The sequence below is a fragment of the Cyprinus carpio genome, chromosome A23, assembly GCF_018340385.1.
Source record: "Cyprinus carpio isolate SPL01 chromosome A23, ASM1834038v1, whole genome shotgun sequence".
Taxonomy (NCBI): domain Eukaryota; kingdom Metazoa; phylum Chordata; class Actinopteri; order Cypriniformes; family Cyprinidae; genus Cyprinus; species Cyprinus carpio.
The window spans coordinates 15,869,015-15,885,492 of record NC_056594.1 but is presented as its reverse complement, the minus strand read 5'-3'; the positions used below and the strand labels follow the sequence as shown (position 1 = coordinate 15,885,492).

Sequence of the window (16,478 nt, the reverse complement as noted above, 5' to 3'; positions counted from 1 at the left end):
ACTTTCCTGTACAATCACTGGACTGAAATAGGCAACAGACTGATGCATCTCGGACAGTGATGCTCTAAGATAGGGATGCTAATCTTTTGTGCTTGACAGTATATGGTTAATTGTTATCAATTTCTTTCCATGATTTATGGGGATTTGTGTGTATTAGCTGTAAAAAAAAAAAAAAAAAAAAAACACTAAACACTTGAATGATTATTAGACTGAAAGATTTCATAATATATTATTATTAGTATTAATTTACTATTTTATCTGAATAACAGTAATTGTAGTAACTTTGAAGACATAGTGAATAATAACTATACAGGACTATATATATACTCCGCTTGAAATGTGAGGGATGTTAGTAGCTATATAAACACATATTTTCTTGATCATTTATAAGGACTTGATCATTTTCCCCAATGACTGTGAGTTCAAGAAGGTCAATCAGTGCACCACAGGCCATGTTTTTGTGCTTAAATTTAAAGCTGGCTCCAAAAGACTCTTCTTTTGGTTGCAGGTATGCCAGGCTGAGAGCCTTCTGGCATCTCATATTGCCCTTTAAAAAGTGTATTGTAAATATTAACTGAAAGACATCTTCTGCAGTCATCCCTATTTGACCTTTCAGGAGTCTAAGACAGATAAAGATGAGGAGTACTGCCAGGGGCGTTGCACAAGATCCCGGGCCCTATGCATAGGCAGTCCTGATGGGCCCCCATCTATTTTAGTTTTTTAATCCCTACATGAACAAACTGCTGCAGAAGGACTAAACCATTTGGCGCATTAGCAAGGGGGGTGGGATCATGAGACCGTCAGTCAATCAACCAAGTTATTCAGCCAATACACAAAATTTACGTTTCATCTGACATCCATTAGGAAATTTAATTAGGAAATGAAAATATCCAGGTAAAATAAAATATATTTCAGACTTTTCAAGGGCCCTCTCTTCCTTCCCTGGTAATCAGTACTGGTTTTACCCCCAGTCCGATGCCCCTGAGTACTGCAGGAAAGTGAATGAATATCTCAACAACCCACCAATACCTGGTACTCTGGGGAGTGGAGGCGGCAGCAGCCATGAGCTTTCCGCTCTTGGAGGTATTTCTTAAGTATTTTTGTCCAGTGCATTGATACCCTTCCTAAAAACTCATCTTAAAGCTGAAGTGTGTATTTGTTCTGTTATAATACACTTGGCACACACACACACACACACACTTTGAGTTTTTCATTTCTTTCTTAATATTGATCATAGTGGTAGGCTTGAATGTTGGAAAGGAAAATCATTTATTGTGTTGAAAATTAGGTCTTGCAATTATTTTCTTAAGAGTATCACCAATGATACTTCAACATTATTCTCCAGGTGAAGGTGGCCTTCAGAGTCTTCTTGGTAATATGAGTCACAACCAACTGATGCAACTCATAGGACCAACTGGACTCGGAGGACTAGGTGAGTTATACTGCTTTATTTTCTGATCTATCTATGACAGTGTTGTTATTGTAAACAAAAGCTATTATAAAGCTATTAAAATTGTGTTTGGTAATCAAAATAAAGCTGAAAGAAAATAAAATAAAAACATAAATAGATATTATTAGAAATATTAGATTAAACATAAATGAATGCAGAAATGTTGCCTTGGCAACTAACTTAAGTTTGTTGAAGTACAAAAATGACTAAAATCGGAAATAAAAATAGAATTAAAGATAAATAGAAATATTTTAAAAACACACAAAAATAATAAAATAACAAAAAAGCACACAATATAATTATTAAAATTTAAAGTGCCCCGTTATGGATTTTTGAAAATTACTTTTCATGCAGTAACACACTGCAAACACACTGCAGTGCTTAATCAGAACTCTATGTCTGTGTGCGGCTAACACATATGCCATTATTATTTAGGTCTTTACTACCAAGCTGTGGGTCCGGGTCACTAACATAAGTGTAAAAAAAAATTTCCCCTCTGGTTCTTTATTTAGAACAGAATAGAGCACTATCATTATTTATAATAGGATATATTATTGATAAGCTGTATTCCAGAACTGGTGATGGGCATTACACTTCCGACATGCACTCTACGCAATGGACCAATCACAACAGACTGGGTCTTCAGACCACGCAAAGGAGGGGTTTGGAAAGATGAATCTTTGAACTAATCGTTTTAGAGTCGTTGAGAAATAACTTCAAATTAAATGCATATTATAAGAAAATGAAAGTGTTTTATGACCTTGCATGCATGTAAACCTGTTGTTGGGGATTGCCAAAACCAAATTATGATATATTATTTCAAATAGCATAATAGGGGCACTTTAAACTAAAATTAAAATTGAAAACTGAAAATAAATAAAAGTTCATTCAAAATATTAATAAATACTATTAATACTATAATAATAATAATAATAATAAATACAGTATGAAGAATACAAAAATAAGACTGCCATGTGACTGTTTTTTGTCTTTTTTTTTTTTTTGTCCACTGTTGCAATTTTGCCTATACCAAAAATGCATTTGCTGCTATTTTCTACCAACAGAGGTTAACATGCCCATCCTAACTAGCAAAATCTTGACCCCTTGTATCTTTTAATGTTCAAATTGCATCTAAAATAAATATGTTCCATATATAAAGACGAACATGCATAATATTTTTACAATGTTATCAATGTAACATAATTAATTTTATTTGGTCTGCAGGTGGTCTGGGGGCTCTGGCAGGACCAGGTCTAGCCAGCCTGCTGGGAAGTGGAGTTCCAGCTACTAGCAGCTCATCTTCCAGGTAACACCCGGTAGAAGCTTGGATGTGGCTGATTGTACTAAATGCAATGACAATTGAAATATTCTTCTTTCATCTTTAGCTCTCATAGTCAGTCCACTGCCGTCACTTCATCCTCCACCTTGGCCCCCACATGGCATGTCAACTGTCTTTGTTCAGTGGACCTTGTGAGTGTTTTGACCCCTGAGGTCATGGCCCAAATTCTAGCTAATGCAGAAGTGCAGCAGAGGCTCCTGCCATACCTCCCATCTGGAGAATCCCTCCCTCAAAGCACAGAAGAACTTCAAAACACTTTCACCTCACCACAGTTTCAGCAGGTTTGACTATTGCATGTAGTGATGTATATTAATAGATTTTTATTGAAACACCCAAAGTTTCAGTTGTTTGGAAACAGAACATGAAAATAAAGTTAAATAAAGGATTATTCAATTTGCTTAACTGGGTAATTGAACTGTTGTTCAGGGTGTCCTGTTCTCAGGTGATAAACCTGCTGTGATAAAAATTCTTCAGCAATAAATCACATTTTGATATGTCATCCAAAAACAATTTACATAAAGCTACTCTAGCATCATTTTTGGTCAGGTGAAGTGTGTCCTCATACTTGACATGGTTATACCTGTAGCTAGTCCAAATTTTGTGTATGAAATAGACACTGACAGAGTCAAAACGCATCATCAGAGAAGTGCTAATTAAATCTCATGTGCTGCATCCCAATTCGGATACTATCAGTTCTAAATAATATTCAAAATTAGAATTAGTATGTCCTAAATCATAGTATGTTAAAATGAGTATTCCAAAGGTACCCGGATGGTTTACTGCTAACGGAAGAAATTTGAAGTACAGATCCATGCACACTCTAACGGCTAATATTGCCCACAACACATTGTGCGGTGGACAGGGATTCGATTAGAACTACAAACACATATGAAAAGTGTTAAAAGACTACTAACATGGTAGATATGCAAGACTGACAGACAGGTAGAGAAAGGGGTTTGAGTGATAAATAATCAATATCTAACCTGTTAAATAAATATTTATTTAATGTTATCAGTGTTATATTTCACCTGCAGCAACACTGAACTTTATAATGATAAGTTTGGTCATTAACTTTTAAATGCATCATTATGCAAACATATGAGTAGAGTTCTCAGCATGATAGACCTGGCAGATCAACGTGCCTCTTCATTTCTCTCCAATATGGTATTGACAGTGCAGTTTAAATTGTAACAGGATGTACGTAACTAAGCAACAGAGCATCTGTTAAAGACGCAGTTATGATGTAGTAGTATGTCCCAAAGCTTGCCTACTATTCTGCTACATACTCAAAAGTATGTACTTTTTCTTCACAAAAAGAGTACATACTTTTAGGGCATAGTATAAGTAGGCGAACTGAGACGCAGTCAATGATTTCGGCCAAAACCTTTTTTTTAATGATTCATGATTTACAACTATTTAGGTTGAATATTATTAATTAATTAAATTTTGGTGCAGCGCCAATTGTCTACACTTAGTAAACTAATATCAAGAACAAGTTTGTTAGCATATCTGCTTTTGAACATGATTATTTTTTAGAATAGATCCTCTAATATTCATCAGCACTCTTTCTGGGTTGTGTAGGCTATGAGTATGTTCAGCAGTGCGCTAGCATCGGGGCAGTTGGGGCCTTTGATGAATCAGTTTAGATTGCCTGCTGAAGCTGTAGAGGCAGCCAATAAAGGAGGTCAGTATATTTCAAATGTACACAAACTAATCTGGTTCATTCCAGCTGAAACGCTTTCTAAACACCCTTGTTTATACGTTCACATGCATTTATATACACATTCCTCTCCCCAGACATTCTTCTGTTAAGTCTGTAGTTTATACAGAATGACCTTACAAGGGCAAAATTGGATGTAATCTAATGTATCTATACAATTGTTTTTGCTTAGATTTACATAAATCTCGTAATAACAAACTGAGACTTCAGGAAAGAGAAGATCATACTTATAATGGATAGAATGGCTGAAGTTTTTCTCAATTTTTTGTAGATGTGGAAGCATTTGGCCATGGAAGGTCAAGGGAAGTCGAAAGAAGTAGGAGACAAGAAAGATGATGAGGAGGACATGAGTTTGGATTAGGCAACTCTCTACATGAGCTGCCTTCATCAGTTGAACATTTCTTACTGTAGAGCTTCCAAAGCATCATGTTGTCAAGATAAATGTCATGTTCAAAACACAAATTTAGATATTACTAATGGAACCTGAGAAGTTTCTGTCCCTCAGTTGGAAATCCAGGTAACCAAAAGTCTAAACAAAGCAATATCTCTTCACAAGACTGGATTAGACTCCTTGATTCATAAGCATTGTTTTACAACTTTTTCAGATGTTTTACTTCGTTTTTACTTCATTCATTCACCTGGATTTCTGTTTCAGAGATTAACCAAAGCCTTATGAGTTTGGAATGACATGAGGGTGGGTGAGTAAATGATAACAGAAATTTGGGGTGAACTAGTCTCAGCCTCAGACGTCACACCCACGGACTGTTGGCTAAACGTCTGATGCATATGGGATACAAAAGTGGAAACACTTCAGGAATGTCGAAGTCGTCATCGGATTGGTACACACCGGTCTGTTATTGTGGCGACATTTCCGCGGCCCAAAACATGACGCTGAACGAACTGTAATTGGTTGTTTGACATGTCGGTCAAACTGCCTCATGGGCGGGCCTTGGCCAATGAAAGCTGCCATGAATTCCAGACCTTCAATCTGAAGGTCTGGCTACGCAAGACTAGGGGTGAACTATTCCTTTAAACAACTAATCCTGTCCCAGTTGCAATGTAACAGAAGTAGCCATAAGTTTTTTCCGTATTGTGATGTACATCAAAAAATATATACAAAATAGATAGGGTGAATATGCCAAGTTTAATGTGCAGTGTGGTTCTTTCAACATTTCTCTGTTTGAGCGGCCTCTTGCTTTACTCATGGCATTGGGGTGGGACTACCTGTGTCTGAACAATAGAAATTTCACATTTCTCTTTTAATCAGGTATTTTACTGTTTTTAAAACCCTTTTCCAAATAAAGTAACTTGCATCAAAAGGTACATTTTTTTTTTGGTGTGTATAAAATGAAAAAAACTCTACAGACAAGTGAAACAATTAAAAACATCTTTATAAATGCAAATAGAAAAAAATGACGAAAACACAGCACAACAGATAGGACCCTGTGAACAGTTCAAACTAAAGCCATGCTCACACCGCCCAGTAAACACCAACATACTGTGGTTTCCGGTTCGGTGTTAACCCTGTTGGCGTTTAATCAAGCAGTGCAGACTATTCTCACATCATTTTATCAAATACTGCTAAAATAGACATTTTGACACACTCACAAAAAACACAGTATTCTCATGCAGAAGGTCACAGGATTCCTTCACAGTGCTTGTACCCTTCCACATCCTCAAAGCTTCCGCGACAGTATCACAGGAGTGAATGTATTCACATACAGTGAGATTTCAATCAACATGTCACACGGTTTTCCAACCAGATCACATTCATAATGTGTCAAGGTGTGTTATTACTCAGTATCAAAAAGATTAAAGCGACAAGATGTGTGAAAAACAGTACGGCAGCAGAACCATACTGACCAATGTAATAGAAAAGGCACTTCATTCTTCAACGCTCAGTAAAGATTTACACCTTGAAGGATTAGTGATGTACGATTACCCACACTTCTCTCCAATTCAATTATCCTCTCATAGTTGATCATTTGTCTCAGATATGAGAATTTTGACCAGTCTGTATCCCTGAGGGAAAGAAGCAAATGCACCATACTAAGCCATCATGTTAAAAAGACCACCACTAGATGGTGGCTATGTGCTTCTGTTTCTCAGTCCAAAAAAAAAAAAAATTCCAAAATTCAGATGTAAACACAATGTTGCATATTTCTGGTAATGCTGCACACTGTGATACTGTCTAGGTTCTGAAAGTAAACATAGGCCACTCCTATGGTGTAGAAACATTTCCAAAGAAGAATATCAGAGATAAAATATAATATATAAAATAAAATATAAGATTAGGTCAACACTGCACAACACAAAACAGACTCACTCGGTCAAAGGAGGTGGCATTTCCTCTGTGACCAAATACACAACAGTTTAATATACAGATGTGGAGTTATTTGTAAAACCTACTGTACTGTTTGAAACATACTCAGTGTTGTAAGTGTTGTAAATAGGATAAATTGGGATGATTAGGATAATTAAACATTTCATCACTGTAATTGTCACAGCTGTGCATTGATACTGAGAAAACCATAACCTAAGACTTCTGTCAAGACATTCAAAAACACTTGCATCTATAAGAAAAGACAAGTGGTAAACAGTTCAGTTTCTCTTAACATTTGATTAACTGTTTAACATGGCACTCACATATTCAAAAGACAATTGTACATTCAACGCTACCTAAAATGAATTGCGGTGTCTAAAAGAACATTACATCACTGCTAAACCACAGCCTAGCTGTTAAATGTTAGATGCCTAAAAAAAAAAAAGCAAGAGAGAGATAAAAGCACAATGTGCCCGTTAAATGTAATCTCTAACATAGAGTGCCTGACTGGATACGCATCGGAATGCCATACATACCCCAAAACTCATCAAAAAGGGGGGAAAAAACCTAACAAACAAACAAACAACCAAACACCTATGTGAAAAGACATTAAAAATATATTCAGTATTCATAAATTATGAATTCTAATGAAATTGATGTCTTTAAATAAAATATTGCATAAATAAAGTTGTGCATTAGAAAAGGCTTTGATCTATGGTGGTTAATAAGCATGTGTGGTATTTAAAAATAAAAATAAATAAATGGATAAAAATGATCAGTGCTTAAAGTAAGCCTCTCCATAAATGTGTTTGATTTATAAAATCAGTTCCATGAAGGACATAAACAAGTGAAGATGGAGTGCTGAAACCTCTGTACATAGCTGAGAGAAAATTCCACTTGTCTATTTAATCAATAAATAATACAAATAACCTTCCTGAACTGCCATAACACAAGAGTGTCATCTCTATGGTCTAAGAGCTTTTAAAGGGATAGTTCACCCCAAAATGAAAATTCTGTCATCATTTTCTCATCCTCATGTTGTTCCAAACCTGTATGACTTAGTTCTGTGAAACATACAGCAAAATATATTTCAAGAGGTAACCAAAACAGTTTGGTTATCAGCATTATTAAAAAAATTTTTTTTTTTTGCTTTCTGAAAAAAAAGACAGACAGACATACAGGTTTTGAACAATATCAGGGTGAGTAAATGATAACAGAATTTTCATTTTTTTGGGTGAACCATCCCTTTAAGGGCCCTCTCCATTTCAGCCCTGCTGCACAAGTCTGCGATAGTGAGGCATGACCTTGCTGTCTGGGAGGTAGAGTGCCATCTCCAAGGCAACCAGAACCGTGAACTCCAGGGAAATCAACTCCTTGCAATTTATTCGGAAACGCTCCTCCAACCTCTGTTCAGGGTCAGGCAGATCAAAAAAGAGAAGAAATGGGTTGGGTGAAAGAGAAAGGGAAAGTCAGTACATAAATCATATATATATATAAAAAACATGAAGCATATACCTATAAAGAACGGTTAAGTCTCTGAATTTAATGAACATCCAAAGCAGTAAGACACTTACATCGATCAGCTGCTTGACCTCTTGTTTCTTGAGGTCACTGCTGATCTTGGCAGCTAATAAAACGCAAGCAGCAGACACCAGCTTTCGGTTGTGCTTGTTCAGCCTCCCTTGCAGAACCAGCTTCTCAAAGTAAACATAAGCCATAGCTATGGTAACCGGCTGTAGGCCACACTCTTCGCTCACCGAGCGCATCTCCCTTTTCAAACTGTGGTGGACATTAAAAAAAGAGGAGAAAAAGAAGTTTGTGAACTTAATTAGGACCAATTAACAAGATGTACAGTATTAAAAATAGATATTCTTTTTGAGATTTGCAAGATTTGTTTTTAAAGATGATGGTAAATCTAATCATAGAAATATAAGAAATAAACATGCACAATTGAATTTCCTAACAGACATGGTCTAAAGCAACATAAATAGTTTACATAAAAATGACTTTACCTTCTGATTTTGCTGAGTGTCAGCTTTATGTGAGGAAACTTCTCCTTGAATGTCTCGTTCATGTCTTTCTTCAAGTCAGACGGTTTCACATACTCAATAACCGTAGTCTGGAGGGGACAAGGAGTGTCTTATTATAGGTGTCATAAAAAAATATTTTTTTTATGGCTGCTAAAACACAATGGTGACTGTGAATGTTCAACTTTTACAGCTAGATCCTAGTCAGCTGTGATACATAAGATACCATGCTTCATGCCTTTAGCTAATAGACCATACTGAGACCTTAGGGTTATCACATGATATGCTGATGTGATCTGATATAGGTCATGAGCTGGGTTCAAGGATTATTTATCACTATCATGCTGTAGTGCAACTCAGAAGTCCTTGCAAAGCCTTTTCATTGGCATCATGTTAGAAGAGATTATTGAAACTGTGTTGGTTCAAACCGTTCAGTCAAGGAGCTTACCACATAAGATGCGAAAATTAAGACTCGCTTGTGCTTCCCACAAGGCCACTGGGGGTCACTGAGTAAGTTGGGGTCATAGTCTGATAGCTCGTCCACACCTACCAAGAGTTACAACATTAAACGTTTTTTTTTAAAGAAATTAATATGTTTGCTCAGCAAGGATGCATTATATTTATCAAAAGTGAGTTAAGTCATTCATAAAGTTACAAAAGATATCTATTTCAAATAAATGCCATGCTATTGAACTTTCCATTCATCAAATAATTCTGAAACAAAATGCAAAGTTTCCACAAAAATATTAAACAACACAACGGTTTTCAATATTGATGATAATAAGAAATGTTTCTTGGGCAGCAAATCAGCATATTAGAATGATTTCTGAATTATCATGTGACATTGAAGACTGGAGTAATGGCTGCTGGAAATTCAGCTTTGTCATCACAGTAATAAATTACATTTTAAAATATATTCAAAAAACTGTAAACAATATTTAAATATTTATCTGACCATGTAACACACAGGTATCTTGTCCAACTGCGCTGTTGATTCGAGAAGGGGTGAAGTTCTTCTGCCCGTTAATACGGTTGCGAGACACTGGCATCTGAGCTGTACTGATGTCAGGTGGGCCGCTGCTCTTCTGCCTGACCAAGGCATTAGTTGGAAGCAGAAAACGGGCATATGATACTGTCTGCAACACAAAACATTCCAGGGCTATCAGTGTGAACACAAACATTTGCATTGCGTAAAACACACACCCAGTGACCCGGTACTGCACCTTGCGCAATGATGCTTTAAACCAGATAGCAATACTACAGCAAATAAAGAAACAAGAAGGTTTCTAAAGCACATAATCACATCTTTGCTCAATCTTCTTAGAGGAATACCTTTCCAAAGTCCACCTCCACGCCCTCCAGTCCAGGGACCATATCACCTCCCCCACCAGAAGAGTGTCTCTGTCTCTGGGCTTCTAGTTTAGAGTCACTGCAGAGGGTAGATAAATAATTAATAATCAGAATTGAATAACACTTCCCTGTACTGAAATAATCTCTTTTATTCGGATATTGCAAAAGACACCAACAGAGTCTGTTAATATACCAGCACCAGGCTGCAGTTCACTGTTTATAAGCTGGTCTGTTTGTAAATACAGTGCATTATATTAAAGCTTAAAATGATACAGCAGCACATCTTTAAGAAGTATAAAGCACACTGACTAAAAAAAAAAAAAAAACATATTTCTGTGAATGGTGTGATTGGGTGTATGACAGGTGGACAAATCACTGTGATCTCTGGACTGCCAAAAGCAAAATCGAATCACTCACTTGGAGTTCTGCACAAAGCTGGATGACACATTATGCATGTTATTTACTGTATGTATGTACGTCTACATCTTACATTAATGGAGCTATATCATATATTTTATTATTTAATTATTTTCCCAGATGTCCACTTAAAACGTTGAGGTTTTTCAAATGTAAAAATTTACATTTTACAGTCCCTTTTAATTATTCTTTTTTTCTGCTGTGCCATTAGGAAACACCTTTTTTTCAAATGTGAAACAGTGCTTTGCTCCTCTAACACTCATGCAGCTGACTTTCTGTTTGTTTACATTTATCCTATGTATCCAAGTCAGAAAATTTTATAAAAATTTGTTTTGAGTTCTGCTAATTAAATTTGATCTCACATGATATGACACCATGTGAGGTAAACTGAAGATCATAAAATATGAAAAAATTTAAAGTTTGGGTTTGGTAAGATTTTAATGTTGATTGAGGTCTCTTTTACTCACCAAGGCTACATTTATTTGATAAAAAATACAGTAAAAGCAGTAATATTGAGAAATATTACTACAAAGAACTGTTGTCTGTTTTAATATATTTGAAATGCAATTTAAGCTGAATTTTCAGCAGCCATTTCTCCAGTCTTCGGTATCACATGACCCTTCAGAAATCATTCTAATATGATGATTTGGTTCTCAAAAAAACATTTCTTATAATGTTGAAAATAATAATTTTTTTCAGGATTCTTTGGTGAATAGAAAGTTCAAAAGAACAACATGTATGTGAAACAGAAAACATCTTTACGGTAACTTTTAATCAATTGAATGCATCCTTGCTGAATAAAAGTGTTAATTTCTTTAAATAATATCCTTCTGACCCCACATTTTAAACAGTAAATATTTAAACAAAATATTTTCTTCCATTACAAATTAATAGGTTAATTTAATTTGGAACATCATATTTCATCAAATAAAAAAAGAAAAAAAAGAAAAGAACAGCTGATTTGTCCGTCCCTCATGTATGGGTTTGCATGATATGAAATGAGTTGAGTTTGGCTGACTGTGGTGGCTTTGTACCTGGTGTGATAACTCTCTCCATAGGGCAATACAGAGAAAGCAGCACACAGGGATCTCTTGGCACAGATCAGCACAACCCTGCAGGACACATATGGCAAGTGCACACAGAACAGACAACATCAGTCACCTAAACATCAAACCATCACACACAGTACACCAGCCATGTTTACACCACAACAAATGCATATGGAGCACAAAGCAAATGGGAGATCTTATAGCCCTGGAATGACATTGGTGACAAAATGAGCCAAAAAAAAAAAAAAAAGTCAATCCATTCTTCATTATTAAATCAAAGCAGCATGTAGCTTTCTATGTCGTAGCAGATTGGTCAACAGGACCAAATCTAATTACAACCAACACCATCACATTTCCCAGGGGACTGAACAACATCACAATTAACAGGTCAGCAGCTTGTGACACAGGATGTGCTCAGTGAGGGTCTATATAACCTCACTGCTGATGTCATGAGGCTTGGGGTGAATTTGCACATAAGTGAAGGCATGAATTCATGGTTGATAATGTAATGCATGTCGGGTTAAAAAAAAAAAAAAAAAAGGTTAAAAAAAAAAAAAAAAAAAAGGAGTGTATTATTCTGCGTAATATACAAGATCATATCAAAATAACACTTCTTTTCTTTTTTTGAAAGTGTTATCTGCATTGTGTTTGGTCTTTTTTTTCTTCCTCAATGTGTTTAAAATTCATCACCAAATAAGGTTGTATATAAATCATATGATATAATACAAAAAAAAGTCAAAAGAGCCAACTGGGTTAACCGCATGTTTTACCAGAAGAGAAAAGTAAGTTGGAGGGAGAAAGAAAGGGAATCAGGGAAGCTTTTATCTTACGTAACTGAATTTCATTACATTTTAATGATTCTTGCCAAGGTGCGGTTCTACTTTCAGAAAAAGCCATTTCTATATAAGGTTCCTTTCAAGATTAATTTAATTTAGGCCGGTTGTTTCTCGTGTAGGCATACATATCTATCCCCCATTTAGTCTGTGTGAGAACCTAAGTGAGTTATCTCAGTGAGCACTTACGCCAGTTATTAAGTTAACTAAGGAATCACAGAGTCTGTCTGAAGCTGCACTGTTTCACTTGGCATGAGAGCACACTGCAGTTATATAACAAAGAACTTTGCTGCCTGAGGAAACAGTCCAGCATCCACTTCACCGCCATCTATTTTTTATATCCACCTTATCTGACATGAGCCCAGTATGGGACTATCTGGTCATCTCCATCCTACAAAAGTTATTTTTAAGAAAGTGCTAATAAAGGACAAGCCTAACAGAGGACCAATTATATTTTAAAATAATTTCTGAAAATTAAAAATAAATTAAAATAAATGCATTAAACAAGATTGTTAATTAAAAACAAACATACAAACAAAAAAACAACAACTTAATTTGATAGAAAGTGCTAATTAAGGATCAGCCTAAATTAGGGGTCTTCAACAGAGGAACAATTATTGTTTGAAATAATTTCTATAAAAAGGAAAAATACAAACAAAAAAACAAAGCATTACAAATTTAAGTTAACTTAAAACTAAAGTTAGTTATAAGTTAATTTAAAAAAGTAAAAAAGTTAAAATTAAATGTTTCATTGTCCTCCTTCATTAAAAGGTATTAAAATTAATATGTAATGTATTGATTTGACTCAATACTGATTATGTAACAGTTGAATTGGCTTTGCAATCCAAGGATCATAAAGTATGCAAAACTGTAAATACGTTACTCTGGTACTACAGTATATTCATGCTATTACTGGCCAGGCTCAAAAATCAACTCTGTTTTATTTGTGCTCTAAGGCTCTTAAGCTTGAAAAGGATTGAAGACCCCAGATCTAAAGTGATTTTGCATATACAGATTATTCATTCAATAAGACAACAAAACAAATACAGCTCCTCCTTACAGGGAAAATATTTCCCAAACGATATCCCACCCGCCAACTCACCTGCTCCCTCGAGTGTCATACTGTCTCATATTCTTGATGAAATGCACCTTCTTGGAAACCTTTGGCCCTGGAGACCCAGAGAGGTTACGTGTCCTGCAACAAGAATGTAATAATATTTTGAGATAAAAACATGTGACTTCAATTTGTATACACTTCGAGAAAAACTGTAATAGATTAAACTGAAGCCAAAGCATAATCTTTTAGCCCTTGACTATAAAGAAAGGCTTAAAGGTCACCCGTCCAGCATCAGTCCATCAGCAGACCTTACATAAAATGTTGAGAGGGTGAGGGGGACAGAACAGGAGAGAGATGAAATGCAAGAAACAAAAGAGACAAACAGGAAATGATGTGCGCATGTACTGTAGTGAGATCACAAGGCTCGGTTTACATGAGTCACATCACCTAGAAGCAGATAAAGCTTGTTGTGACTGGTTGACGGCCTTTGACTGACTCAGCAGCACCCTTATTATCTACTCTGACAGCAGTGATATCTTATCAAACCTTCCATCTGTTCTATGGGTTTCCCTAATCACTGTCTGTGTTGTCACAGTTACTTTTAAAGGCAAATGAAAAGGCAAATAGGATGGAGAGCTCACTCACTACCCTGTATATAACTGTCAAACATTTCTGTTACTCTTAATGATTAATAAACAACTTTGTTCAATCAGACAGTACACGCTTTTTCACAGAGACTTCTTTTGTTTTTGAATTTTATTAAGTATTTTAATTTCGCCCAAAAGAGCCAGATTCATGAATGAACGACTCTTATAATTCGATTCTTTTAGTGAATCACAAAACATATGGCGCGACCTGAGAAGTCCGATTCCCGAACGAATGACTCTTATGAATCGGTTCCTATTGAGAATCGAAGTAAATATCTGCGATCTAATTACACGAAACGTCTGATTCTCGAACAGATACACGTTATGGTTTTGGATTTATTTTTCCAAACATTTTTCATTTAAAGTACTGCAAAAGAAATGCAAACGTTATTTATTCGAAAACAGAAATCCTTACGAGTCCCTCCCCGATCTATTCATCTTAACAGGTCTCAAGAAAATGTCGCAGAAATATTTCAAGTCAAACTCATGCCTAGAAACAAGACCGCTCTTCAAAGTTGAAAATTAAAGTTGTAGACAATAAAGCGGAAGTCAGTCGTTCCCCTAACAGATTTGTTATTGTTTTGTTTTGTTTCCCATATTGTAGTACTGTTTATAATACTGCTTCAAAAATTCATAATCGAATGTAAACACTAGTAAACAGCAGCCCAGATAAACATTATATCCACATGTCATAAAATCAAAACCGTGAAACGATTTAGGAATAAACATAGCTTTCATAAACAAATATGAATTCACAATTGTTAATGACAGCTGTACAAATGAAGGCTGCATCACGCATTTACTTCATATTTGTTATGAATGGTGTGATTTGTTCATACAATTCCAGCCAGAGAATAACGAGTGTCATTGTCATGACAAAAACAAAACTCACCTTTGTCGCGGATCGGGAACAGGAGTAGAAGCGGGGAATTGGCTGGGTGATTTAACGTTACTGGATCCTGAAAACGGATTCAGCGGTCCAGAGGTCGGTGAACGCGGGGGTCCCTGGACTGACAAAGGATCTGTTCGTCCATCCTCCGTGAAAACGTCGCAGCTCCCTTGATTATTAAACGCTGGAGGAGGGCTCAGAGGGGCAGGGTAAGTGTTAGTCCTCGGTAGAGGGGTCGCTGCTCCCCCGCTGATGGATGACACTTGGGTGAAGGTTCCGTAGCTGCTGGTTGTCGAGTGAGGGGGACCCGTCACTGCTGACGCGCCGACCTCCACACACCGGCTCTCGGCTTCCCTGGGGCCAACGAGTCCATTGCTTAGGTTATAAACCGGTCGTCCGTCCAAAGATATATTGGTGAGAAACAACAGTGCTGCTTGTCTGCGACGGGAATCTCGGCTTTTTCGCAGATGTTCTTTGTGTGGTTTGACTGAATTAGTCCTAGGACAGCCGCGAGGACCGCAAGCAGCGGCCGCCATTCTACTGTGAGTAAGCTAAAAGCAGACAGACCTATTAGACCGGCTATGGGAATGGCCACGCCCCCTGACACCCTATTGGTTCAAAATCATGACACATGCATATAAATGAGTCTTTGTCTCTGCGGATTGGACGAGAGGTGTTGGTTCATAAATTTGTACAATAATTTTGCTTCGAATGTACAGGAGGACATAGGAAATATGACAGACATCTTTTGCTGTCTTTGATAAATAATGAGAAAAATAATGAGAATGATACTTTTTACAATTTTTACATATTTGTATATTATATCGGTAACATTTTACAATAAGATTCCATTAGTTAATGTTAGTTAATGTATTAACTAATTTAAACTAACAATACATTTATTACAGTATTTATTAATATTTGTTCATGTTAGTTAATGAAAATACAGGCGTTTATTGTTAGTTCATGTTAATTCACAGTGCATGTAATGTACACAACAATAACTGTACACAATAGCACAAATAGCAACAAAATTCACAGTAGCAACAAAAACAAAATTTTCTTGAATGTGGTATAGCTAATCTATGGGTCAGCGCAATCATGAGTTTTCATTTATGCAATTTTTAGTTGTATTCACACTGTAATGTTTGACACTGCTCTGTATGGTAATAACGCAATCTCTTTATGTGCTTCACATAATGCTGTAAAATTCAATGCTGGTTAGCATAAGCCTTTGCTAAGCTCTAAGTTTCAGCACAGCTCATTACAGGAGTTAAAGTATATGGTTCATTCTGTTATGTAAATATCCAGTGTGACGTCTGCAAAAGCTCATGGGATAATAAAATAGGATAAAGAAAAGGAGGAGGGAAAGCAATT

At 36.2% G+C, this 16,478-nt stretch overlaps 1 protein-coding gene across 2 annotated transcripts; it reads right to left on the bottom strand.

The window, feature by feature from the left end:
- Window positions 1–7,964: 7,964 nt before the first annotated feature.
- On the bottom strand, window positions 7,965–15,684 carry LOC109110925 (CDK5 and ABL1 enzyme substrate 2-like). Of its 2 annotated transcripts, XM_019123878.2 has the most exons (9): window positions 15,105–15,683; window positions 13,611–13,703; window positions 11,661–11,738; window positions 10,192–10,288; window positions 9,815–9,995; window positions 9,308–9,405; window positions 8,845–8,951; window positions 8,407–8,611; window positions 7,966–8,238 (listed from the first exon to the last, which is right to left on the bottom strand). In XM_019123878.2, the coding sequence occupies exons 1-9, from the start codon at window positions 15,635–15,637 to the stop codon at window positions 8,098–8,100; spliced, it is 1,533 nt and encodes a 510-aa protein (XP_018979423.2). In that variant the 5' UTR covers window positions 15,638–15,683; the 3' UTR covers window positions 7,966–8,097. The 2 variants fall into 2 exon arrangements, with proteins under 2 accessions (XP_042569331.1, XP_018979423.2); XM_042713397.1 differs by lacking the exon at window positions 11,661–11,738 and having other exon boundaries at window positions 7,965–8,238; window positions 15,105–15,684.
- Between the last annotated feature and the right edge of the window lie 794 nt (window positions 15,685–16,478).

Bases quoted from the DNA above. Each gene is read 5' to 3' on its own strand.
- LOC109110925 (XM_019123878.2), bottom strand. From the start codon at position 15,637: ATGGCGGCCGCTGCTTGCGGTCCTCGCGGCTGTCCTAGGACTAATTCA. The intron at 13,704-15,104 runs GTGAGTTTTGTT...TTCTTGTTGCAG, and splicing joins GTTCCCGATCCGCGACAAAG to GACACGTAACCTCTCTGGGT. The intron at 9,406-9,814 runs GTCAGATAAATA...AACTCTTGGTAG, and splicing joins AGATACCTGTGTGTTACATG to GTGTGGACGAGCTATCAGAC.